This window comes from Grampus griseus (assembly GCF_964374135.1).
Source record: "Grampus griseus genome assembly, chromosome: 11".
NCBI lineage: Eukaryota > Metazoa > Chordata > Mammalia > Artiodactyla > Delphinidae > Grampus > Grampus griseus.
Window position 1 is genome coordinate 68,774,685 of NC_139005.1, and position 27,954 is coordinate 68,802,638.

The 27,954-nt window shown below is 33.5% G+C and overlaps 1 protein-coding gene across 1 annotated transcript in view; it reads left to right on the forward strand.

Moving 5' to 3' along the window:
- Window positions 1-27,954, forward strand: part of LRRIQ1 (leucine rich repeats and IQ motif containing 1) — a gene marked incomplete at both ends in the record, with an annotated part of 173,919 nt that overhangs the window by 102,039 nt on the left and 43,926 nt on the right. The window contains 5 exons of the mRNA XM_082665558.1: window positions 9,187-9,276; window positions 9,926-10,047; window positions 10,545-10,640; window positions 10,901-10,983; window positions 18,555-18,656. Of these exons, the coding sequence (XP_082521684.1) occupies window positions 9,187-9,276; window positions 9,926-10,047; window positions 10,545-10,640; window positions 10,901-10,983; window positions 18,555-18,656 (493 nt within the window). The remainder of the gene's footprint in view (window positions 1-9,186; window positions 9,277-9,925; window positions 10,048-10,544; window positions 10,641-10,900; window positions 10,984-18,554; window positions 18,657-27,954) is intronic.

Sequence of the window (27,954 nt, forward strand, 5' to 3'; positions counted from 1 at the left end):
TCGGCCAACCCAATATTTTGAGTCAGCCAATTCTCTTTATTAGCATTTAGTCATTGATTAAGTATCAGACATATATGTAAAAAGTATAAAGGCACTGGAAGATGTTTTATTTCTTTAAAGAGGATTTAATTTTGTTCTGACAGGTAGATATTGTATAGGCAGAGATCCTTTTGAGTCTTATTTTTAAGCTTTGTTAGGGCTGGTCTGTTTCTGGTTTCTCTTAGGGTTGAGCCAATATAATGTTTAAACTGAGAATGGGATATTTACCAGGTTACCTTCACCTTGTTTTTTCCTGAATGCTAATCCCTTTCTCCATAGCATCAAATGACTAAAGAAATTTCTTTTTAGCTTTTTAGCACACCAGCTATTGCTATTGCACTTTGAGTCTAGGTATCTCTCCAACACACATGCTACTTGGAATTTGCAAACATATGAAGGGTTTATTTTATACATGACTTTGAGCTCACATTTCAGTGGTTCTCTCCTCTCAGGGATCTTGGTCCTTCAATCCTAACTGCCTTGGCGTCCCTACACTTTAACCTCTGTCTCTTCATTCCAGTGAAACTGCTACAAGTAGACCTTAGATTTCTGCTTAGCTTCTCTTTCCTGTTAATAAAATTGGGAATTTCCCTGAGGGAAAATGTGGCAGGAAATACAGGGTTCACATCCGCATGAGACTCTACTCTCTGGGATCTTAGCTTTTTAAGTCTTGACTGCTTCAATTGTTCTTGAGTACCTTCAGCTCCTTTTTTTTTTTTTTTTTTTTTGGGATATGTGGGCCTCTCACTGTTGTGGCCTCTCCCGTTGCAGAGCACAGGTTCCAGACACGCAGGCTCAGCGGCCATGGCTCACGGGCCCAGCCGCTCTGTGGCATGTGGGATATTCCCGGACTGGGGCACGAACCCTTGTCCCCTGCATCGGCAGGCGGACTCTCAACCACTGCGCCACCAGGGAAGCCCTCAGCTCCTTTTTTAATCCAATATTTATAGTTGTTCTCAGGCGAATCTTAATTCTAATTAAAGCTATACCAGAATAAAATGTCCAAAATGAAATGTTTATAAATATTTCAAGTCAGTGATTATTTTAAGTGTTTCAGACATTGTTCTCACCACAGTGAACAAAAGAGATAAAATCTCTGACCTCAGTGACCTTACATTCACTTAAGGTGACAGACAGTGAATAAATATATAAATATACAGAATACTAGAAGATATTGAAAATTGCTATAAAAAATTTTATAAGGAAGGTTAAGAGATAGAGCATAAAATCTGATTGGACTATCATGGGAGGCCTACATGAGGTGAAATATTTTTATAGAGATGTGAAAATAAAGTGAAGGGATAGCCATTGGGTAATGTGGTGCTGGGCTAAGTGGAGGGCAAGTATGGAAGCCTTGAAACAGGAACTTTTTTAGTATACTAAAGAAGCAGAATATTTACAGTAAGTAGAACTGATTAGTTGTGGAGAATAGCCAGAGATAGGGAAGAAACAGAGAAATGGTCAGGGAACAGTTCACATAAAGCCTGTGATACGAAGTCAAGAACTTTGAATTTTATTTCAAATGTGATAGAACATTATTATTGGGTTTTGAGCAAGGGAGTTAAATGTATTATTTGTTTTAAATGGATGAATTTGCTTGTAATACAGAGATTATAGTTTAGGGGAGCTAAGAATTAAAACTAAATACCAATTAAGAAGGTATTATTACTTTGCCTTCCTTTGACATATTTTTTACTCCCTTTTTTATGGCCATCACTTCATTTTAAAATCATCTTACAACTTCAGATGACATAATCAAATTACAAAAGTGTCCCTATATTTTTTGTTCTTTCTTTCTCTTACTTTCGTCTTTACAACTGTAAGACATATCTAACCAGGACTTCCCCTTTATCACTTATTTAGGTCATAACAATAGTTGCCTTTGGTATAGTCTATACTTTTCTTTAAGATTTATCACAAGAGAGTTGTAGTGATATACATGTATTCAAACTTATATTTTCCTTCCCAGCCAACAAATACTGAATGTTTACAGTATGGTAGGTACTGTACTTGGTGCTAGGGTAGGTACATTGACAGATATAACATGGCCCCAAGTTTAGGAGATGTCAGAAATGTATTTGAATATTTTCAGCTATAAAAGAAGTAAATATAAAATTGTCTTAATAAATTAGCCTCAAACAAAAAGCCTGGATCAATCTGCCATGAAGTCTTTATATTGGTTTGTTGCCTCTCTTAAATGTGTTTTCATTTTACAGATGGTTAACCAAGGGGACACTGATAACGAAAGTCAATTTGTTTTAGTTTTTATTAAGCATAGTTTACCTTAATTTTTTAAGTGCCAAGAAATGTGAGGGATCTGAGATTGTATCCTGCATGCAGTCTAACAAGTTAGGCTGCCACACTTTCATGGATGCTGGCAGAAGAAATGAGACATTTATTACTTGTCACATCAGGCAGCAGAAGCCTCATGTTTTTATGTATTCCCTTTGCCCCCAGGTTCCATAGGCAGGAATTCCCCCTTAGGAATCTGGAAGCTTAGGAAACCCTATATTTTATAAAAGGCTGCTAGCAAACCTGTTCATCCTATGCTCCAGGGGAAGTAGTTATTTTCTTATACCAGACAGCAAACAAATTTTGCCTTCTGCTCCAGAAGGAATCACTCAAAGACTATATCTTCCAAGTCTGTTAGCTATATTAACATCCTTGGAAAGATAGTCCAGAACAAAAGATGTCATAAGTCATGAAGAAATGTTAGAGACCTATGGAAAATTATCTCCCAACAATATGTACCCTTCATGTGTACATGGCAAATTTTCCCACAAGTACCCACTCCAGTGGCTACTCTGAATAATCTGACAGGGTCTAGGACAAAATCCATTAGGTTATCCTCATGATGCATTTAATGAAGGATACTATCAATATCCCAGGCGTTTCCTCTTTAAGTTTCTGTATTGACCTTCCCACTAGACTTGAGGCTTTAATCCAGGTACAGCTGGAAGTATTAGCTATTACAGACTCTTTTTGGGCCCGCAAGGAGGAAGTCAAAGGCAGTTCTGTCATCTAAAACAACCCTGGCCAGTGAATTGAAGCTGACTTGAATGCTTTCCAGGACCATAATGGTGTTTCCTTAAATGTTTGAAGGTGATCTATGACCAGGACACCTTCCAGGTGGCATCTGTCTGCCCCATAGGATGACTGAGAATGGGAGTGGGGAAAACATCCAGGCTGCACCCTGAGGATGTGTCAGTCACGCTGGCCTGAGACATCCTATTAGGGAAAGGAAATATGTTTCATGCCCAGGAATGACCAGGAGAGAATCCAGAGTTGTCAAAATAGGACTGTATTATCCTCCATGTATTTTTTCATAATCATTACCTAGGAAGTAGCTGCAAGAGTATGATCCCTTTCTGGGGGCAGCCACATTAACTGATCAAATTGCCTTATTTAGGTATGTGGACAGAAGGAAGTGAGAGTGGTGAAGTCAGACTATTGTTGAGTACCTTTTGTGATAAAAGGCACATAACTGTCGGGCTCCAATGGTTCAGAAAACTGAAAACTTATACAGACAAATTTCAACGGCCACAGTTATATGGCCAAACTTAGCTGATAGATAACCTGAAGATGTATCAAAAGTTGAGAATGGAGGAGAGGGTTTAGAAGGTGAGATTTGAGATTCATAATGGGCCAAATTTCCAAACCGTAAGGATTCTGAGGTGCTACAAAAGTTATCAAGAAGTGTTAGAAAGAATTCTTTTGAAAATGGCATGAGGCAGCTTGGGTAGAAGAGGAGAAAAGTATTAGGGCTCAGAGTTGGGGATGGTGAAGAATAAAAATGAGACCAAGACATGGCTTTTAGAATTTCTAAGACCTGTTCAACTCTAACTAACTTGTGGCTTACAGCAAATCTGATTCTAGTTTCATATGTCAAATGAAAGGATTATATTAGGTGGTATGAAAAATTTTGTACATACCTATGCAAATAAACATGAATGTTATTCCCGGCTCTTCTGATAGCCTTATTTCCTAGTCTCTCAAAGTTGGATTATAGGATGATAATTTCTTCTCTGATAAAAAGTCAAATATATGTTTATCTGTTCAAATGTTCAATTATGAGTACACAGTTACAAATTTATCTAAGTTCAAGTTTATTTTTAATGTGTAAGTAAATTTGATAATAGTCTTCTAATAAACAGAAAGCTTTCCAAATTCTCAGTTGTAAGTTAACAGAAGGTTTTCTTAAGCAATAATTGAAATTTGTATAAATGTCCAGTAGTAAGCATGATATATTAATATACATTTTTTTAAACAGTAGTATATTTATAATCTTGGCCAATTCCTCCTGACATTTTGAGATTTTTTTTCCTCAACATACTAGGTACTGCCAAATATAGTTGATATTAATAAGCTTGAACTCATATAAATCAGTAGTCTTGGTAACATTTTTGGTTGAGATTATGTAATTACTGAAAGTATCTTTAGCATTTTATATTAAACCTTCTATTTATGTCTCTAGAAATTTCCAAGAGACAGTGGTTCTGGAATCAGCTAACACAACATTGTAAAGCAACTATACCCCAAAAAAAATTAATTAAAAAAAAAGAATTGTTCTGGAATCTAACAAAAGTTTGTGACCTTATATTGAAAACCAAGAAAAAGTATTTTCAAAGTTTTCTGCACTTTTAGATATCAATTTAAAGAACTAATATTTTTCCTCAAACTTCATGTAGCTTTTCCAAGGAAGAAACCTCCATCATCATCTATATGATACAGCAAAGAAATCACTGTGCTTTGTGGGACCTTGTCCTGCTGCAGAAAGAAAACAGCTGGAGTCCCAGAGAGTATAAAAAGAGGTGGTTTGGCAGGTGTTTAAGAAAAAAAAAGTTGTTTGTTTATATAAAAACTAGTGCATAAGTCAGACTCCTTGCCTGGCATTACTAGTCCTTTTCCACAGTCACTCCTCAGATAGCATACTACTTTTAAAATTTCTCTTCGGGGCTTCCCTGGTGGCGCAGTGGTTGGGAGTCTGCCTGCCGGTGCGGGGGGCGCGGGTTCGTGCCCCGGCCCAGGAGGATCCCACGTGCCGTGGAGCGGCTGGGCCCGTGAGTCGTGGCCGCTGAGCCTGCGTGTCCGGGGCCTGTGCTCCGCAGCGGGAGGGGCCACGGCAGTGAGAGGACCGCGTACCGCAAAAAAAAAAAAAAAAAAAAAAAAAAAATTCTCTTCCAATTTTTTCATTGTGGGAAAGTACACATAACATAAAATTTACCATCTTAACCATTTCTAAGTGTGCATTCACTGGTATTAAGTATATTCATAAAGTTGTGCTACCGTCACCACCATGCATATCCAGAACTCTTATCTTACAAAACTGAAACTATATACCTGTTAAACAATAACTCTTCATTCTCCCTTAATATCCTAATGTTATAAACACCTTAATTTGCATTTACACCAGCTTAACTTCAGTAGCATCCATGAATTATTCTCCTTTATAGCTACATCTCCACCCCTTTCAGTTGTTGATGTCACAAATTTGCATCTTTATACATTGTGTGCTCCAAACATAGACTAATAATTTCTCTAAATAGACTAGTATTTTAAATCATGTGGAGTTACAAACCAAACTTTCAATAATACTAGCTTTTAAACTGAGAATTGTTTGTTTTTAAATGTATTAGTATCTTAAAAAGTGGAGTGAACAAACTGTTGTTACAATAATATTAGCTTTTATAATTTCCCATGTAGTTACTGAGATCTTTATTTCTTCATATGCCTTTTAATTGCTGCCTAGTATCCTGCCACTTCAACCTGCAGAACTCTCTTTAGCATTATTTTCAGGCCAGATCTAATGGTAATGAATTCTCTCAGCTTTTGTTTATCTGGGAGTGTCTTCAGTTCTTCCTCAAATCTAAGGACAGTTTTGCCAGATATAGGATTCTTGATTGGCAGTTTGTTTTTTTTTCTTTCAGCACTTCGAATATATTAGCCCACTGCCTTCTGGATGTCAAGGATGCTGATGAGAAATTGCTGATAATCTTGAGGATTCCTTGTACATGACAAGTTGCTTCTTACTTGCTCCTTTCAAGATTCTCTCTTTGTCTTTGTCTTTTGAAAGTTTGATTATAATGTGTCTTGGTGTGGGGCTCTCTGAGTTCATCTTACTTCGAGATCTTTGAGCTCCTTGGATGTTTATATTCACGTCTATTATTGAATTGGGGAAACTTTTAGTCATTATTTCTTCAAATATTCTCTCTGCCCGTTTTTTTCTTTCTTCTCCTCTGACTCCCATGATGAATATATTGGTACATTTGATGGTGTCTCACAGGACCTTTAGGTTCTGTTCATTTTTATTCAATCTTTTTTCTTTCTGTTCTTTAGATTTGATAATTCCATTGCTATATCTTCAAGTTCACTCATTCCTTTATCTGCCTACTCAGAGGCAGATCCCTCTAGTGACTCCTACCAGTGAATTTTTCTTTTCAGTTATTATACTTTTCAGCTTCAAAATTTCTTCTTGGTTTCTTTTCAGGTTTTCTATCTCTTTATTGATATTTCCACTTTATTCATAAATCATTTTCTCCCTTCTTTTAGTTCTTTGAACATATTTAAGACAGTTACTTTAAAGTCTTTGTCTAGTAAATCTGCCATGAGGTCTTTTTTAGGCATAGTTTTGGTTGATTTCTTTCCTTTGAATGGGCTGTAAATTTTCCTGCTTCTTTGTATGCCTTGTGATTTTTATTTAAAGTTAGACATTGAATCTAATAATGTGGTAACTGTGGAAATAAGATTCTCTCTCTTCCCCAGTGTTTGCCAGGTTTTTTGCTTTTGTTTTTATTGTTTTTGTTTTTATTATTTTAGGCTGCGTCTGCACCAAGGATCAGCCTGAGTTGTAAACTCAAGGTCTTCTTATTTCTTTTCTAAGCCTGTGCCTTCCCCTGGGCATGTGTACTGACTTTCCCCCATATGTGCAGATGCTTTTGAATATCCTAGTCTTTTTTTTTTTTTTTTTTTTTTTTTTTTTTTGTGGTACGCGGGCCTCTCACTGTTGTGGCTTCTCCTGTTGCGGAGCACAGACTCTGGACACGCAGGTTCAGTGGCTAGGCTCACAGGCCCAGCCACTCTGCGGCATGTGGGATCCTCCCGGACCAGGGCACGAACCCGTGTCCCCTGCATTGGCAGGCGGACTCTCAACCACTGCGCCACCAGGGAAGCCCCATATCCTAGTCTTTTTTAAAATGAATATTCTAGTCCTTAGTGTTTGTTTCCCAAAAAAAGAAAAAGAGGAAAATGAAGAGGGGAGGAGTTGGGGGAAGAACACCTGCCCTTTAAATCCTCTGGAAATCACTTAGTAGGTGGGGTAAATAGCCTTACAACAATAGGGGAGGTGCCACTCACTTCTTTGTACCTCTGAGATCAGAAGCAACACTCAACGGTCAGAGTACAGATCTCCAATCTTTGGAAGACAGTGTCCTCATTGTCCACCCTGGCTCCTGCAAACTGTGTGCAAGGTACTTCTAAAACGCATGAATAGCTGCCTGCCTTGGGGCTGGGGAATGGAGGATAGATAGCTGCAACTGTGCTAAGGGCTGACATTTACCAAAATTAACCACAATTTACCATCCAAGTCTTCCCCAGCACATCACAAGCCTTCAATAGACTCTAGAGTTCCAAAATGGTTACACTAGACAGATTCTGCCAGTTTAGTTGTTGTCTAGGTTGGGAGACAGGTTCCTGGTGCTCCCTACCCCACCATCTTCCCAGAATCCTCTGGCACATTGCCTTTCATAATATTGTCTCCACATCTTCTCTTCATTTTAGCAATTTTACAGAGTAAGAATACTAATTTAGTGATAGCTGATATGCCTTGGGCCTTGATCTTTCCTGGCATAAATATGAATTTTCCTTTATTTGTCATACAAAAGAAAGAATTTAGAAATCTGAGCCCTCCATACTGTTTGCAATTTTGCATTAAATAGCTCTTCTTAAACCAGTTATATATTCTTAAACCAGATATAACTGGTATATAACTGTGATATATATGTTAATGATCTCTGTCTAGAAGGAACTGGACAATGTACTGGTGCACAACTGTATCCTTTTTACATAGATATTCAAATAACGTGAATCTGATTAGGTTTCCTAAGACTAAATGCTGTAAGTAATGGTCTGTCATTGCGCTGTTGGCCTGTAGTCAAGATGTCTTAGGCTTGCCTTTCCAATGGTTTTTCAAGAGATAGTCAAGAAGCACTGAAGCTGTATAAGTGGAAAGTTGCATTTAGGTCTTCTCAGTTTATAGTCATTCCAGTTTTTAAAACATAAATATGTTTGATCATTTTAGAAACTTTTAAAAAACAAGTTCATTGGTATTATGATCATCCTTTTTACTTAAAGATTCAAAAACAATTATAGAACCACAGAATATTATTTAAACCATATTAAATAATCCAAGTGAATAAAATTTAGATAATTATACCCTAAATTATACAACACGAGCATAGCTAATATATTTCCATTGTAGAACGATAAATTTGGAAATTACATAAATGGAATAAAGATGTTGTAAGATGAAGAGTGAAGTGACTTAAGATCATTTCAAAATTTAAATTTATATTTTTATCATTCAAACTCTTGAACTAGAGAATATAATATCAGGAACCATGTTCTGTATATTGCCACAAAATTCTTTTTTCCATCTATTCAGAAAATTGGTGAAATGTTGAACTAAAGTTAAGTAAAAGCTATCTTACAGATAGTATTTACAGAAAATTGATACTAATATGTTAAAATACTATAAATTTTTGATGGTGAGGTTTGATGGAAAATATTATATTCTGCATAATAAAGAGCTAAAGGATTACTTCCCTCAGTTACATCTAGAGTTGGCTCAGAGTCATAGTTCTCAAACAGTTAAATACACTGAACAATCTGCACGTCTCATTTTTTAGAGCATGTGAGTACTCAAGGCTTTACTTTATTCCACTTGGGGATGAAAAATCTTATCCCATTTTTTAGAATGTTTGCATTAAACAGATACATAACATCTCACAGAGTGAGCAAGTAGCAGATTTTCCTCTAAATAAAAATGCTGAAATACTTTCTTAACATGTGTAGTATATAAGACAATTTAAAAGAATCTTTGTAAAAGTTATGCAAACTAAATTATGTACATTAATGTTATTATTTGTGCAGGCTGCCTTAGAGAAGGAATGGCTTGCTTTAGATTCCACCCGCTTCCCTTCACAAACACTGCTTCTTCCAAACCAGCTGCACTGGCCAAAGGTAACATGTCATGGAAACCTCTTAGTGCTCGATCTTTGCTCATTTCTTAAGGTTATGCTCTGCTGCAGTGATTAATAATACAATTTATTGACTTGAAAAACACAATTACTTTTAGAAGCCTCTGACTTCCTCCTCATCCCCAGATGTAATTTTTCATGTAGCTTTTCTTTCATTTGCTCCTGATTTTTTTCTTTATTTTGGATTTCTTTCAACACTTTATTTCACAGTAGCAAAAAAAAAAAAAAAAAAAAGATATGCTTCAGCTGCATAAAATCACTAGTTGACAGCACTTTAAAAATACAAAAATATGCATTAAAAGGGCAACAGCTGAAGATTCTCAGTCAGAGGTCAATGGACTGCAATATCTGTTATTTATTTGATAATCTTTGAAGTTTTTGTTTTCTGAATTTTTTTCATGATCTTTGCAATTAATCATTCTGTATATGCAAACTATACCAAAAGCATATCTCTCATGACTACAACAAAGGACATTTGTATGTATATTCCATAAATTTCATTTGATTATAATTTTTAATTTTTATGTGAGTTTTTCTTAGGCTACTCAGTAATATGCATGTAAAGTAATACAATACACATGCTAGATGTTTTTCAATTTATTTTATACTTATGTACATTTTTTTCTGATAAGTTCTCTAGAACCTTAAAATCTGATGATACTTCACTTAATTTACCAAGTCATCCAGCTCAAGCATGGCTGTGTAATGAGAAAGAAAATTTGTTTTCATCGGAACACACACAGTTTAATAGCAGGTAAGCTAAATTGCTGTTTTAGAGGATCAACCTCTAATGAATGACAAGAATATTATACTCTTTACAAAAGTAGTAAGATGATGAAAAGAGGTATGAATTTGTTAAAAATGTAATGATTTTATGGAGTTTTCAGTGTAAGTAATATGTGTGATGTAAGTTTATTAAAGCAAACACAAAACTTAAGTGTCAGTGAAATAATGTTAACTGTTGTAAACAAGTGAACTTTTAAACATTGCTATATAGGTAGAGATAAGGGTTAGAATAAAAATTCCAATGCTGTGTTTCTTTCAACGAAAGGATTGAAATATGCTTCAAGTAATTGAAATGTAAACATTTTAAATTAATGGCAGACTTTTATTACTTTCCAAGATAAAGTTTTTCTGTAACTTAAATGTATTTTATTTCCGAGTTTGAGACAACATAAACAGCTTGTAGTTTTAAAAAGTGCTGATATACTTGTGTTGATTCAGTTAAGTGTGGTTTTTTCTTATTGCTAGTTCAGAAAATAGAACCTTATCCAGGACACCTGAATCAAAGACCAGCAGAAAGAGTTTGCTAAAATCTGAAAAAGAAGAAAAAATTTCAGAAGAATGGTATGTGGTCGGTCTGTTTTACACTAAACTATTAAGAAATTGAGAAATTTTTAAATATCCAAAGCAGATATTTTTCAAGATTTCAAGAATACCTTTATTAGTTTTTAAGAAACCATACCTCTGTTAAATTACAGATTCTTAAATGGGAATTCAAATTTGTTTGTGTATGATATAATTCAGATATGTGTGTTTATATGTATGTGCATATATAAATATAGTCTGGGGATTTTTTGGCTTTATTAAATGTAATCTTTTAATAGGGGCTTTAAGGATATTTCTACTGCTCAGCAAATGCTGAAGAGAGCACAGAAAATGAAATCAAAGAAATTAAGGAAAAAATTAGGTGGGTAATCAATGATCTTTGCAAAACTATGTATCTGACATTAAAGATAAAATCTTTTAAACTATTTTTTAGCAAATTGTATTTAATGAGAATAGAAATGAAATGCACAGATATAAGAATGTCCAAGGTAATAATTCCATAAAAAAAGAACAAGAAAACTTAGAGAAAATTATGATATTACATTTAATGATTTATTATACTCTTAAATGCTATTTTCACTTTTGCCCTGTTCCTTAGCTACTTGGCTATTGATTATTCTATCTATTGTGCACTGAGAATTATGCTGTAATTGGTTTCGAAGCTGGTTAATCTCAGCAAATGTTGATTCTAAAGAGCGTCTGCTTCGTGTGATTATTCCTTTGTGTGTTTTTAAATTGCTTGATTATTCAGTAAATTATTTCTATAAATTCATCAGTTCCATGAATATCAGCTATGAAGACTTCACAACTTGACACTTTGGAAAAGGAGCACAGTGTATATCTTTTGTGATTATGCTGAACTTGTGAAATGTTCAAAGGCATCTTTTCTTCTATTCCATTTGCCAGGCTATTCAAATCATTTGTCTTTCTTTGGACACCTCTAATCATTTTATTAAAATTACTTAATATGTGGAGTAATTTATAGATGTCAGAGCATGAAATTGGTTGCTATGAATTTATAACCATAATTAAAACAATTTAAAATTATTTGTATATTTCATATAACTTTACATTTACTTAAAACTTTATATTTACTCATGGACTCATAGACTCAATATAAGTAACATGACTTTTTTTTTAAAATCTGTTTTGAGTTTCTCTCACTCATCAGTTTCTTTTATAAAGATCTTAATGTCAGTGAAATGTTTCCATAAAAGTAACATTACTCCTGAGAAGAGCAAGGAATCTATATTTATCCTATAGTTCTAGCTTATATCAGCATACAAAGAAACATTCAGATTAATTTTTATCTTTATTAATTTTTCTATTATTTTAATCAGTTCAATCATAGAATTGTAAGAAATATGTATATTTAATTTTTAAAAACAGAAATAAAAATAACCTAGCTACTGTTGGTTTCTAAGTAATAACTGTTATTTGTTGGCACAGCACTTACTATAGCCATTGATAAATTACTGATGACTCAGTTTTATATTCCTAAATGTTCAACTTTCCTTTTTTGGCATTATATTAGTGATATCTTAATTTTCCCTTTTATCTTTTTGAGATAACTATAATGTTTTTTGTTGTGTACTAAACGTTTGTCAACTTTAAAATATTGAAATTTTAAGCATTTTTAGAGAAAATGTAAATATGTGCTCTGTTTGTCAACTTGCTTTATGCCTCCTGTACTCTTGTAAACTCCTACTAAATTCATCAGGGCTCTGTGGTGGTTTCCCAGGGAAATACAACCCCAAACCCTTAATGAAGATGAGACTCTCAGTTCCAGGGAAGTGGAATTCAGTAAATCGGGGTAGTTTGATAATGTTATATTGCTTTGATATATATTTCTACTTATTTTCAACAGTATCAAAAACAATGTTTAAATCAATGTTTTGAGAAAAATAAAAGTTACTGAAACTCCTGGGGCAAGTTCAAATACCAGAAGTGGCTTAAGAACTGATTCAGCCAACGTTCAACAAATAATTATTATTTATTTATGTTCAAGATCTAATTTCTTAGATATTTACAGCGTTTGCAATGTCTGTGATAGTGAAAGTAAGGAAACTTTTATCTTGTTGGAATCTGTCTCTGGAAATGTATAGGTGTTTCTTGCTAATTCATGTAACTGAAGGGTTTTTTTTAGGTTGAGTACATTTTTAATTGATCAGCATAGTAAATAATATTTTTTAGAAGACGTTTAATAAGGAATATATGCTCATACATAAAAGTCATTGCTTTAATGGCCAAAAATTAGACATAATTATTATGAAGCAAAAATTAAACCTCTTTTTATCTGTCACAAGGGGGCATGGTAGGGTAACAAATGAAAAAGGACATCCAAGTTAACAACCACATCTTAAATTTAACATTTTGACAGTGGTCATTAAGCATGACCTGTTATCTCTTCCCTCTTGCATCTCCCTCCCTCCCAAGAGGGAAGAAATATGGGAACATATGTATATGTATAACTGATTCACTTTGTTATAAAGCAGAAACTAACACACCATTGTAAAGCAATTATAATCCAATAAAGATGTTAAAAAAATAAAAAAAAAAAAGCATGACCTGTTAGGTAAAAATCCAAAATGGCAACTCTATAATTTTTATGGGGTTATTTACTTTAATTACATGATTGTAAACCAAATTGCATTCTTATTACTGTGTGAGGTTTTGTGTCTTTACATTAAGCTTTTGTTTTGCTTCTGTTTTATCAAAATAGTATTAGATTGATGAAATAAAAGCAATTTTTTTAAAATTTGAATTCTGAAGTGTAAAATTTAATGATGACCTTTAAATCCTCCTCACTCTTTTTCTCTGCTCCCCCTTCACAACATATACACAGAATAGAAATAGTCAAGGTAAGATTAAAGATGAAAAAGAAAATCAGTGGGGTCCTCTACAATTATGATACTTTAATCTTTAGTAGGTTGATGATGTAGAATTTATGTCATTTCGTATATGTGAGCAAATCATTTAAGACTCGGTAACTCCGTCTTTCTTCTTACAGAATAAAGAATTTTCTAGTATTAATGCAATCAATTTGTGTTATGCTGTTAACTTATTTGAATCTGCCTAAAATAATGGCCATAATTTTAAACTTTTATTACTCACTAATAAATTTAAATGATTTTTAGGTACTTAAATTCTGTTAAATACTTTAAAAATTTACAAGTAATTTTCAAATATACATATATGTGTATATATCTTACATGCACAACTTGCCAAGTTGAAAATTTCAAGCCACCAGAGGGCAACATTTTTCGTAAAACTGTTGGAGACTAACCAGCTCTGCGTGGGTAGGGAGGATGTCAAGTGGGGCAGTCAGAGAATAGAAAATTAAATGGAATCCCTAAAACCTAACAAAGCACTAATCCTCGTGGAGGTGGGGCATAAATGCACGAAGTGTGGAAGCTTTAATTAAAATTTCATGCCATGAAAAACCTTAGAGCAACTTGCTCAGTAGCGAGCTCTTAATAATATTTCCTGTTTCTGTCTTGTACATATAGTTATTTAGCCAAGGGATATGAGTCAACAACATTTGATTTAAGGTGAGAGTGAAAATAGGGCAGAAGGTAGGGGGTTAGTTATTTGAAGAAAGTTGCAGATAGGGGAAGAATACCACTGAGGTTGCTGATTAATGAAGAAGCAAGGGGCTGAGAAAGCAACAGTGTGGGCAGCCATCAGAGGACACTCAGTATTGATGACTTCCATTAGGATAAATGAGGTCATCTGCTTTAAACAGAAGAGAGAGGAGGGGGAGAGGGAGGGGGAGGAGGAATTAATTAGAAGCCACAGGATGGAATCTAAAATTGTGAGGAGTTACCATGATTTACTTAGTTTGGTTTTGGCTTCTAATTATTGTTATTCCTAGTAAGTCATTGCTACTTCCCTCATGATGGACATAAGTGTGAGCAAGTAATGACTGGTCTTGTGTTTGTGGGTTTTTGTTTGTCTTTTTGTTTTTACTGTTGCATCATGCACAGCAGTAATTTCAGAATCTGGTGATCTGGGTTGGAATTTAGCAGGGAAGTTCAGAGTTTAGTACTGCAGTGAAGAACATCATGTGTAAGGTGAGAGTTGCTGGGTTGTTGAAAACCCGAGGGTCAATATCCTAAAGATAGCGAGCATAATTGGTAGCAAGACTTAGATGAGCCAGACGGAGAAAGAGAGTGAGTGAGTGGTTTTGATGTGGAGCACTCCTGAGAGGGGACAGGTTTTGAGTACAGGGATTTTGGTGGAGAGCAGATGGTAAGATGTTTAAGGGCTAAAAATATAAGGATGAAGACATAACGTGGCTTTCCAACATTTATAATATTTATGCATGCCAAATTTCAAATTTCATAGTTAGAAGAAAGAAAGATCAGGATGAGGCAGACAAGGTTAATTTTGTTATAAATGTAGAGCCACCACTAGGGATTAGAATCATCTTGCAGCTGTTAGTAACACCTAGCACAGTTTCAAGTACATGTTAAGCATTCAATAAATATTTGCTGAGTTTATTTCACTGAAGAAAAAAACTTGAGACTGTGTTAGCAACATTTAGTTATAGCCAAGAATTAAGCCAGGTAGAAAATAAAGCTAACTCCTTAATGTGAATTAAACAGTTCATGGGCTGTAGCAAAGAGATCGGGTTGCAAAATGATAAGGTAATTAAGAAATGTTAAGGAAGGATCAGAAGGGAACAGCTTAGACAAAACTGTGACAAAATGAAGTTTATTGCTGGTTTATTTTGTTTACCTTAGTGATTCCCAAAAGGAACTTAAAAGAATTTTGATCAAATGTTACTTTGTTGTGCTCTGAACAAAACAATAATAAAACTTATTTGAATACTAAGATCCTGGAGGACCCAGTCTCCACTTGTTCCCCACCAAATTCCCTGAACCTAATACCATGGTAGATGTTCAGTAAATAACTCTTAACCAAATCAACAGTAGGTTAGCTAAAAGTCACTAAAGACATTTGACCCTGTGTATGTGTATGACTGTGTGTATTTTATAGTCATTTAAATATATGTTTATATTTGAGAAGGCAAATTTAAATTAGTAAATAATACTCCTTATAAAAATGAAGTCATTCAATCTTAGCACAAAACTTATTTTACAGCACTGCTCTACATGGCACATACAGAAAATGGATAAGAACCAGATTTTCACGTATGTCGTTAATGAGAATAAGATAAACCAGTGAGCTAAGATTAGGTTTATAGAAACTGTAAACAGATTGCACAGGGGATGGAATAATTTTAAGGATATTATAATGCCTAAATAAAATTGTTACTTAAATGAGGTAATGGATAGAAAGTGTTGGGTACAGAGCCACATACATAATGGAAAGTCAGCTTACTTATGGGTTTCTTTAACTATACGATAAAGGTGTATTTAAAACCTATTTTCCAGATACTGAGCAAGTCGTACTGGGAGATAAAAAATTTAAAAAACAACAACATTGACCTGCCATTGATGATTGCTGAGGAGTAGATTTAAATGACTTTGTAATGCTCTTTACAATAGCCTTATATCCTAGCTTTCTTACTTGATTGTGTATTTTTTGAGGGTAACAGTAGTATCATTCATGGTGGTCTTTTTGGGTACTATCAGAATCAAGTGATTTTTTTCCCATCTAGAATTACTATATTTTTTGCTTCTTATCATTATTCCTTATTATTATTCCTTAGCAGTTTGAATTAATTTGTTTTTAATCAGTTTAAGGTGATGCAATCAGAATGTTTTGAAATACAAAGATTGAAAATGTAGCACACTTTATGTGCTCTTGATGAATAGAATGATTTTATTGAGTAAATTGAGCTAGACAACTCTTCTAAATATTTTATATGTGTTAAATTATTTAATCATGATAATAGTGTGAGGAAAGTGCTGTCATTATCCATGTTTTACATATTAAGAAATCAAGTCATAGAGAGATTGTTATTTGCCCAAAGTAGTGCCAAAGAACTTATAAAAGATCCATTGCTTTTATTTCATGTGCTATACTGAATAAAATGAAGTCAGTTATGGATGCATCTATATCCTATATGTCCCACCTTATTCAAATAGCAATGATTTAAGATCTTTTCCAAGAATATAATAAGTTGGAAATATTATTGTTGTTTATGTTTTAATTATATGCTTACTAGCTGCCCTTTATTGAGCACCTACACTTATGTCTTGCTGCTTTACACACATTATCTCATTAATTCTCACAGTAATATTTCAAAGTCAGCATTATTGGACAAAAACGGAGGCAGAGGGTGAGACCAATTTGTCCATAATCATACAACTAGTAAAAGTTGGAGTTTGGACCTAACCCAGGTCTGTCGAATTGTAATATTTTTGCTCAGGAAATACATAGCTCAAATAAAAAGGCAAGAAGGTCAGGAGAATGTGTAGAAAGATCAGCAGGTTATATATAATAAGGTATCATAGAGTATGTAAACCCATGATAATCTGCTTTCCCTGACTGACTAATGCTCTTGTTCACATGTCGTTTTTTTTTTTTTTTTTTTTGTAAATGACTTAAGTGATATATAATACTTATTCAATTAAATATATAGACAGAGGTTTTTTTTATTATTCTTATTGATAATTCATATTGAATTCATATAGAAGCACCCAACTCTTATAATACCTTAGGCCACTTATAATTATGAGATGTATCCAAATATTGACCAATATCTTTCCTAATCTGAAATATATAATCTCTCTGAAACATGTAAATAAATCATGCTTAGCAAGGGTAAATTGTTACTGGAAGACTAATGGAAATCTTCAGTATGCTCATGCTTGAGAAATAACTCTGCAGATACTCTTCTGCAATTCACGTTCTAAAAAACATGCTACTTTAGCATTTAATTAAAATATGTAACTTGGGTTTTATATTTTAAATCTTATTTTTTCATTTAGCGTATTCACTTCTTTTGCACTAGATAGTAATCGAAGATTCTTAAAGTCTCTTTTTGCAAAATGATGTAAGATATTAATAAAATGTATGCTGCCCTGAATTGTGGTTTTATGTTAACCTACTTCATTAATTTTTTTATTGAGGTGTCATTGACATACAATGTCGTACAATGTCAGTAGATATATTAACCTACTTTAAATGCAGAACTTTCCACTCCTTATTCTACTCCCTGTTACTTATTTCACTATTTTCTTTTCTTACAGTTCTTCAACAAGCAAAAACCTTTTGTCTTAATTCAACTACACTAACTCCCTAATTTCATATTTCATAGAACCATTTATTATCAATAAAAAATAATAGGGCCCTACATTTACAATTATTCTATTTATTTTGTAAAATTAATAAATTCAGAATTCTCTTGGCTATAAAAAATACTTAGAATTTATACATCTTCATTATGTAAAATATCATACAGCAAGGCAAACAAAAAATCATTCATTTATCTTTAAAACTATTGAGAATTATATTTTATCTGTTTCTTATCTCATTACTTGTCTTGCTTCCATCTCCTATATCTTAGCTCCTTAGAGTTTAAAAAATTTAAAAAGTAGGGTATATGGTTTTTCCTGTAACAATAGATTTTATCTACATGTATTTATGAAAGATTTACCTTATTCCAGCAGAAATATCAGGAATTTAACAAAGGAGCTAAAATAATAAACAGTAAAACAACTCTGTAAGTAAAAAGATGATGCCATAACTGGAAAATTTAAATGTAAATTTTTTCTAATTATTAGTATTTCTGCCCTGTGTATAAAGTATTGGCTATGCTTAATCAGATAACCAAGAATATATAAATGTTGGTTACTTTTTCATATTATAAAGCTTTTTAAAATAACATCATAATCAATTTCACAGAATTTTATAGAATGGCTATTATTTTTAATATTATTATAAAAAAAACGTATAGCGATTTCAGAGAAGGAAAAAACCAGAGCTGAGCTTTTGTCTTATTTTTCTCATTTTGTCTAGATCCCACTGTGCACCTAGCATTATTCAAAAACAATGAAAATAAAGTATCTGATACAAAATCACCAAAGAAAGCACAGCCACAAAGAGATGGCTACTTTGAAGGTATGATTTAATCACAGATATATAGAAAAGTAAAAAAGATGGAAAATTGTATTTAAAGCAAATTTTAAAAGTCCTCATTAGCCCTAAAATACATATATAAAAAATTATGTATAAAATATAATTAAGTAAAAGTCAAAATATGGCTCTTGGAGCTAAAATACTAATTTGGTGTCTTGATTCATTAGCATAGTATTTTAGTATTTGTATAAATGCTTATATAAATTTAAATTCTTTGTATTTTTATGTGAAAGTCTTATAATGCTGTATCACCAGTGTTGCTAATTATATTTAAATTTTACACTGACAAATAATGTCACCCTATATCAATGGAAGTGAGTACATGTTGAAATGACATTCTAATATATTTACTGCCAATATATACAAATTGCATTAAACATTATGAATTTAACTCTGGAATTTTAAATATTTTACTATATTTGAAGCTTGTCCAACTCACTTCTTGGGTAAAGGATCTGCATATCTAAGTGGCAGATTGTATTCCTTATTTCAGCATTCAGAACAATTATGGACTCATATTATTAATCAGGAATATTTAAACGTAATAGAGAAGCAAATATGACTTAAAACAAGTTTGCTATTGCTTTATCTTTAATATTAAAATGGTCATAATTTTGCCTATAGTTTTGGATTGTAATTTCTAATAGGAAAAATGGAGTCAAATATTCTGAATGGAAGTGAACTATTCAGAAGTTTTTTTCTTTTTTTTTTTTTGCGGTACGCGGGCCTCTCACTGTTGTGGCCTCTCCCGTTGCGGAGCACAGGCTCCGGACGCGCAGGCTCAGCGGCCATGGCTCAGGGGCCCAGCCTCTCCACAGCATGTGGGATCTTCCCGGACCGGGGTACGAACCCGTGTCCCCTGCATCGGCAGGCGGACTCTCAACCACCGCGCCACCAGGGAAGCCCCAGAAAGTTTAATACTTTGTCTTCTGTACATTTTAAATAAATCTTAAAAGTTATGCATCATTATAGCATGACTGAAATAGATACATTTTAATTTAAATTTCTATTCAGTAAGGTTTCAATTAAAGAAAAATTTGATAGCTACCAATTTTATATTTATTTAGAGATACCTACTAAGTATGTAGGGGTGGAAGACATTGGGTCTAGAATTTTCTTTAAGTATATAGTAATAAAAGTATGCATAGAAAGATAGGAAAAGCAAGTCTGGCAAATTATTGAGATTGTTAGATCAGTAGATGATGGTATAAGGAGGTTTGTTTTACCATCCAATTTTTTTTAATATTTAAAATTCTCCATAGTAAAACATTAAAAATGTGATGACCAATGAAGGTGTAAAAAATCAAAATTATTGCAAAAAATGTTTATGGATTAGTATTTTAATAGAATTAAAAAATACTTTCAGTGTAAAATAAGGCTTCAGTTTTAATCAGGGCTCATTTCTTTGTAACAGTCTTAACTTCACCATTTCACTGTTTTTGCAAGGAAGAGTAGAAATTCTGCTAAAATCAATAACAACTCCACAGATATTACCTCTTAAGTAGTATAGCACTGTTACTTTAGAAAAGATATGCCTAGGAAGAAAGATAATTGGGGCATTTTTGCCCTTTAAATTAGCATGTACTTTAGAATCAGGAAGAAGAAATCTATCCCAACCTGTTCTGTTACATTTTCTCTTATCCTATGAAAGATGAAGATATGTTACCATCAAGAATAGTATATATGTATACAGTATATCTATTGATTTGTAACTAAAGTAAAATATGCCAGGATAAGTTCAAATAGTGATAGAAATAAAGTGGAACATTTCTGTATATGCTTTATGATACAATGTGCATTTTTGTTTTCTTTCCTCCATATGAAATGTGTTTAGTTTTTTATTTTTAAACCTCAAGTACATTTGGCATGTCATTAATTTCACTGAATGGTCTTTATGTATGTACCGTATATTCTAGAGACTAATAGTTATTTTAAGGCTTTTTTGGTTTTTTTTTTTTGAAGGAATGGGCTTGACAAAAATGATTGTTTGTAGAAGAACATTATTTTCCCTAATTAATATGTTTATTTCTGCCCCCTTTTTTAAGGGGAAAAGAGTAAGTCAAAGATTATTTGATTATTGTTGGCCACGTTGAACCCCATGTTATCTTTAACTGCTGCTCTGGCCTCATCCACCTCCTAGACTCATACTCTTTATTTTCTGACTGGCCACAGAGGACAGTCAGCTTCCAAGTTAGCAACCTGACTAACCACAGCTTCCCAGTGGAGGGCGCATTGTTAAACCAGGTGTTTTGAGATACAATTTATATAGTATAAAATGCACCTGTTCTGAGTATGATTTGATAAATTTCAGTATATTTACAGTTATACAACCTAAATCTAATATAATTTTAATCTAATTAAAATCACCACAATCTAATTTTAAAACATTGGAAAAACTTTGCTTTCCCTTAAAAAATTCAAATAAAATTAATAATTGGGTATCTTACCCCCAAAAGTGAGGGAGATCAGAATTAAATTTTACTGTAGGTTTAGATTGAATGACTCTATGTGGAACAGTATCTCAACATATTTGTATGCCGGCACTGTAATAATTTTCGTGGTTTTGTTGGAATTAGATGATAGTATTATTTGAATATTTTTTCTATACTGCACATATATTTTATAATAATTTTGATTTAAAAAAAACTAAATTTAAAAATACTTCACATTGCAATGTTGCCTATGTGGGATTTTCATGATTCCTCTTATAAATTGTACTAAAATGCTTTGTGTTTTTTTTTTTTTTTGTCTTTTTCTGGATGTCACTAGCAGGACAGAGAGGATGGTAGATATACTCTATTGGTCTGGGATTTAAAATATGCTTAAATATGGGGAATATTTAATATGAAATTTCAAAATATGCGGAATATTTAATATGAAATGTCAAATTATATTAAATGACATAGGTAAATTATACCCTTTTAACAGACCATGTTTTACAAAATATCTTTATATTTTACTATATTCATGACTTGCTGGCAATTTTTATCTAGCTGCCCTTAACCCTTAAGACCCTTTAGACCCTTAACTCAGACCTAAGGCTGAAGAATCTTTGACCACACCTGTTCTCAGGGTAACCTCATACATGTGCCATGTGTCAGATATCAGTTTGTTTTTCCTATGATATGCAATTTAAGAGTCTGAGCACTTTACAGATTCAACACTGGTTTACTTGATTTATTTGCTTATTTATTTATATTTATTTAATGTCCAGTACTTGTCTTGGTTTATTCTGTATCAGCAACGATTTCCACTTAAGTTTCAATATCTGATCTCGCCTTAGAATGTAAAACATTTTTAAATTATTACCTTAAATATTTTCCACCAAGTTTCCTTTTTTTGTTTCAAATGTTCAATTTGGAGCCCTTACGTCACTCTTCTATAGCTATCACTGATATAAGAAGAAGCATAGCTTAATGGATGTTAAGTGTAGATTCTAGAGTTAGTCAAACACAGTTTGAATCTTGATTCCACCTTTTATTGGCTGTGTGACCTTAGGGACATTATTTAACTTCCGTGTTTAGCATTTTTTCACCTGTACAATTGGATATTAATAGGACCTACTTGTTGGGGATTACATGAGATCCTACTTGTGAAGTGCTTGAAGCACACAGTATAAATACATAGTAAGTGCTCAAAACTTGTAATCTTTGGCAACAGTCATTTTTACAGTATAGGTGGTGGGTTTTTGTTGTTGTTGTTTGTCTTGTTTGCAATTAGTAGTATTTATTGTATTTCTTGCTAGGTACTGTGCTAAGAGTTTTATTTAAATTTTCTGGTTCAGTCTTCTCAGAAACTCTTAAGAATGTATTATAACTGTCAATATTTTACAGCGAAAACTGGTTTTGGGAGTTTGATAAGTGACTTGCCCAATGTCATACAGAGAGTAAGTGGCTGAAGGGAAATGGGGATAATTTCTTTATCAAAACAAAGCTAACAAAAATAAAACAAAATATAGACATTGAAGAGCAAAGGTTCTTGGGTAACCCTGAAATATATACAAACTTATAATCAAAATATTTAAGAAAAAATAAAAAGACTATTATATTAGGCAAAACTCTGGGAAACTAATATTTTTGTTTTTTTATTTCTTTCTTATACTTGCATTAATATAAATTAAGAAACAGTTTAGTGCCAACATGGTGATAAATATCTGTTTTGTGACCTGTATTTAGATGCTATCTATTCTAATTTTATTATGATTACCTAACATTATTAAGTACCAAATCTTTTAAACTCTAGGAGTTACCATATTTTCAATCAACTATTTTAATTTTCAGATAGATGAGAACCTCTCCACCCAGCCCAAAAGTAAACACTATATTTTTGTTTTATTTATTCCTCTTTTTATTTATACATAAATTAAATGACTTCCCTGCCCTATTCTGCTGAAACTTAAATTTCCTACTCCTAAAGCCCAATGCCAAATTTGGACTTCTGGTTTTGGCCAAGGAAGGAAGCTAGACAAGCCAAGAAAAAAATTGGATCTGGCCCATCAACCTTCACAGAGAGGTAGGTTCAGTCTTAGCTCCTCTAATCCCTGGGACAATTTTACTTCACTTTAAAGTCAGATTTTCATAATTCCCAGTTTGGTGCTGTCATCACTAACATGCTTCTATTTCTCTTCTTATAAAACTGAAGATTCACACATACCATATATCATAGATGTTCAAATATTTTTGTATTAAATTTTTGAGTATTGAAGTCATTAAAAGACTTCAATTTCTGGGATTCCCTGGTGGCACAGTGGTTGAGAGTCCGCCTGCCAATGTAAGGGACACGGGTTCGTGCTCCGGTCGGGGAAGATCCCACATGCCGTGGAGCGGCTGGGCCCGTGAGCCATGGCTGCTGAGCCTGTGCGTCCAGAGCCTGTGCTCCGCAACGGCAGAGGTCACAACAGTGAGAGGCCCGCGTACCACAAAAAAAAAAAAAAAAAGACTTCAATTTCTATAATTTTTACTTCAGAGCATTTCTAATCAAACCATATTCTTTTGTGGTATTTTTTACTGTATGATTACAAGCATGTACTTCTCACACTTTCTTTCTTTTAATGCCAGCTTAGAGCACAGAGTCACATTCTGTATATGGTTTTATAGTAGGTCTTATATTTCCATAGCTATATACAGTATTTGCTAATAGTGCCAACACAATTAGGTATTAAGAGCTGGTAAAATAAATGCCACAAGGTTAATGCAGGTAACCAAAGACTACCTGAAGGTATTCTTTTAAGAAGAGACATGCTTATAATCAAAACTCCCTAAATACATTTTAGGCACTATCATACCATTTAGTAGTATAAAAGTTTGGAATCATTTCAACTTTATACAGAAAAAAAAAATTCTGATTAGGGAATTCAGTCTAGTGAAGCATAAAACAAACTGCAGTTTTTAAAAAAGTATTTGTCTATGGATAAGTGAGATTTGGGGAATGGCAATCCAGGGCCAGAGAGAAGCTGATTAAACTCTTCCTTATCCACATCAGTAGTAAATAGTTTGTATTTTCTAATTTCCACCCAAATTCAGTCATAATAATATGTATATATTCTATTCCAAAGTATATATTTGTATTTACATATATGTCTTGTGTATATATTATTTACATACATCATATACAAATATATAATATATATAATTGACATATAGACTGTATATGTTTCATATATATATGATGGGTATATGGATAAAAATGAAAAGGGATTTCAGAACTTTTAGAGTTCTTTGAAATAACCATGATATGTAGGCTGTGAGATATTATTAGTTTATTTTTTATTAAAAATAAAAGAGGGTTTCCACTTCTGGAAATAGAGGACTGTTTAATTAAAACCAACTTTCTTTCCGAGAACAACTTTAAAAGCTGGAAAATGTAGTTTTAAAAAAGCTAATTGACGTCATTGGAGAACTAACAAGTAAGTAAAGAATTATAAGCCAAGAAGGACATCCCAAGAGCTGAGAAGCTGAGCAAAGCTTTTGATAATGTCACCAGTCTACGTGAACTGGAAATAGACTTTCTACTAACCTCTTGCCAGAAACAAACATAAACTATGTCCCAAAATAGATAACATCATCTCAAGCTTCAAATTATCTCTACATTTTTTCCTATATAATTTTTGGCACACAATAGAAAAAAAGGCATAGAAGGAGATGAGACATCACTGAACACCATGAGAAACAATAGACAACAGAAATTGAGCCAAGATTTCAGATAATAAAGACTTTAAAATAAACATACATAATAACTTTAGGGATATAGAAGAAGAGATTGAGAATTTCAGTATACATATTAAACCTATAAAAATATCTGAATGGAAAGTCTATAACTTAAAAGTACAAAAACTGAAATAAAGAGCTCAGTGTATGGGTGTAACCACAGATTAATCAAAACTGAAGAGAGAATTACTGGACAGGACAATAGCTATGAAAGAAATATTCAAACTGAAGCATGAAATGAAAGAGAATGAAAAATACAAAAAACAGAAGATGTGAGATACAGAAGAAATGTCTAACACACGTGTAATTACAGTTCAAGAAGGAAAGGTAAGAGGGAATGGTGCAGAAATAATGTCTGAAGAGTTAATAGTTGAGAATTTACTAAGGTGAGGTAAAACCTCAAATTATGGATTCAAGAAATTCCATGAACTACAAAGGAAATATATACAAGGAAAACCACACTGTAGCACATCATAGTAAAAGCACTAAAAAACCAAAGACAAAGAGAAAAATTCTTTAAAGAGCCAGAGAAAAAAGTTTATTATCTTCAAAGGAGCAATAATAATGAAGCTGGCTTCTTAATAGAAGTTATAATAGAAATTATGAAAGTCAGAAGACAATTGTTATATATCATGCTGCTCCCCAAAGTCATAGGTTGAAGCCTTAAACCTCAATCTGACTATTTTTGGAGCTAGGACTTTTAAGGAGTTAATTAAGTTTAAATGAGGTCAGATTAGTGGGGCCCTAATCCAGTAGAACTGATATTTTTATTAGAAGAGGAAAAGACACATACATATTCACAGAGGAAAGGTCATGTATGGACACAGTAAGAAGGTGGCCATCTGCAAGCCAAGGAGAGAGGCCTCTGAAAAACTAAACTTGCCAGCACCTTCATCTCGGGCTTCCAAACTCCAGAACTGTGAGAAAATATATTTCTGTTGTTTAAGCACTCAGTCCTTGGTATCTTGTTATGGCAGCTCAAGCTGACCATTACACAATGTAATGATATCTTCAAAGTGCTAAAAGAAAATAAGTTCCACCATGAAAGTCTATATCCAACAAAACTTTCTTTTCAGAAATGAAAGCAAGACACTCATGACACCCAGCTGTCTACCTGCTGCTTCTCTGTTACAGCCACAAGGAGGAAGGAGGATGACATCTGGATTCCCGAGCCAAAGCTTCACAGAGAAAATGGGGAAAGAGATTGGCTCTGGGAGAAGCCTATAGCACCCTTTATTTATCTGTGTTGTCCCTTGCTCCCTGAAAGTAACCTTTCTGTCCACCTTTCAGCTGCCTATTCACTTGCTACCCAGGACATCTCCTATATTTCTGGGATGGCTGATAATCCTATCAGGGTGTTGGAGAATTATTACAATATCTTAGAAAGTTCATCATCAAGGACATTAGTTTTCTATCTAAAGAAGGCTACGTGAGGTAATGAAGTAACAATGGATTTGGACTGAGAAGACTTCAGTTTGAATCTTGCATAAATACTCATTAGCAGTATGCTCCTTGTGTTTGTTTTTTCTCACCTGTAATTGCGAACACTAATCTTTACTTCTCGTGATGTTTTGAAAATTAAGTGATAATCTAAGGTCTTCCAGGTAAAGATGATGGATCTGAAAACCCTCACTAAAACTTCAGGGGAGATATTTTAAAGACACATACTAACAAACATGAGAATATAAGGAAGGGGCAACGGCATTATAGTTTTTTTAGACTAGAAAATAAATATATGAGTAAATAGAAAACAAAAGCTTAAACGAACAATGAAATATGAGAACTATCTCAAACCAAAAGTTTCAGGAATTGATGGTATTAGGCCTTTGGGAAGTGGGGTGAAAAGGGTAATAAAATAAATAGGTCCAGGATACTCTTGAAAAATTCTTGAACTTAATTCTTTATATAGGATAAAACAGAGTCTCTGGATTCAGGAAAAACCTTGGCACCTTGCTAAAACGAAGAAGAGTAAGTGTAGGTATTCATGTTAAATGCCAAGGCCACAAGCCCTTCCCCTGCTTAGCTACCAGAAGGCTGATAATCATGTTTTTTAGCCTGCTCAAGTGGCCATAACAAAATACCATAGACTGGGTGGCTTAAAAAACAGAAGTTTACATCTCACAGCTCTGGAGTCTGGGAAGTTTAAGATCAAGACCTCAACTGATTCAGTTCCTGGGGTGAGCTTTCTTTCTGGCTTATTTCTTGTTATGTACACATGTGACCTTACCTTAGCACATGTGGAGAGAGAGAGAGATATCTCTCTTCTTCATCTTATAGAGCCACTAATTCCATCATTAGGTCTCCACTCTCATGACCTAATTAACCCTAATTACCTCCCAAAGACCCCCTCTTCAAACACCATCACATTGGGAGTTAAGATTTCAATATGGGAATTTTAGGGAAACACAGACATTTACTACATAGCACCATGCCTTTGACTTTAAGGAAAGAGATTATAGGAGTCTTTCTGGAGATTCTTAACAGTCCAAGAGGAAACATCTAAATATTGACATCAAGTGTTTCCAATATAGGACTCAGGTAGGTCACCCTAAGATGATAGGCGTCACTCACTTGTACAGTTTCTTATCAATTTTACAGACTCCCTCTCTAAATATAAGCACACAAATGACGATTCTTAAACATCTGAAAGAAACTTAAGAAACATAGAGAAAAAGTAACAAACATAGATAGTCAACTTCAGGTGAAAAAAATCTTCAAAAATACCATGAATATTTTCATAGACATAAGAAAAAATTGCAACCATGAAACAAGAATAAGATGCTATAATAAGAAAGAGAGAGCTCAGAGAACTAAAACTATCTCATTGTAAATAAAAAATGATATCAGAAATGAAAAATTGGCAGAAGATAAAGTTAGAAGATAGTGTTAAAGAAATTTCCCAGAAACTGGAGCAAAATACAAAGTGATAAGAAACATGAGAGAGAACATAAAGAAAAGAGGCTCAGTCCAGGAGGTCCAACCTTGATAACTAATAGAAGTTCCAGAAAGAGAGAACACAACAACAAATATATTGAAGGAAATTGTCAGAGAAATCATTCTTAAAAATTCCCGAA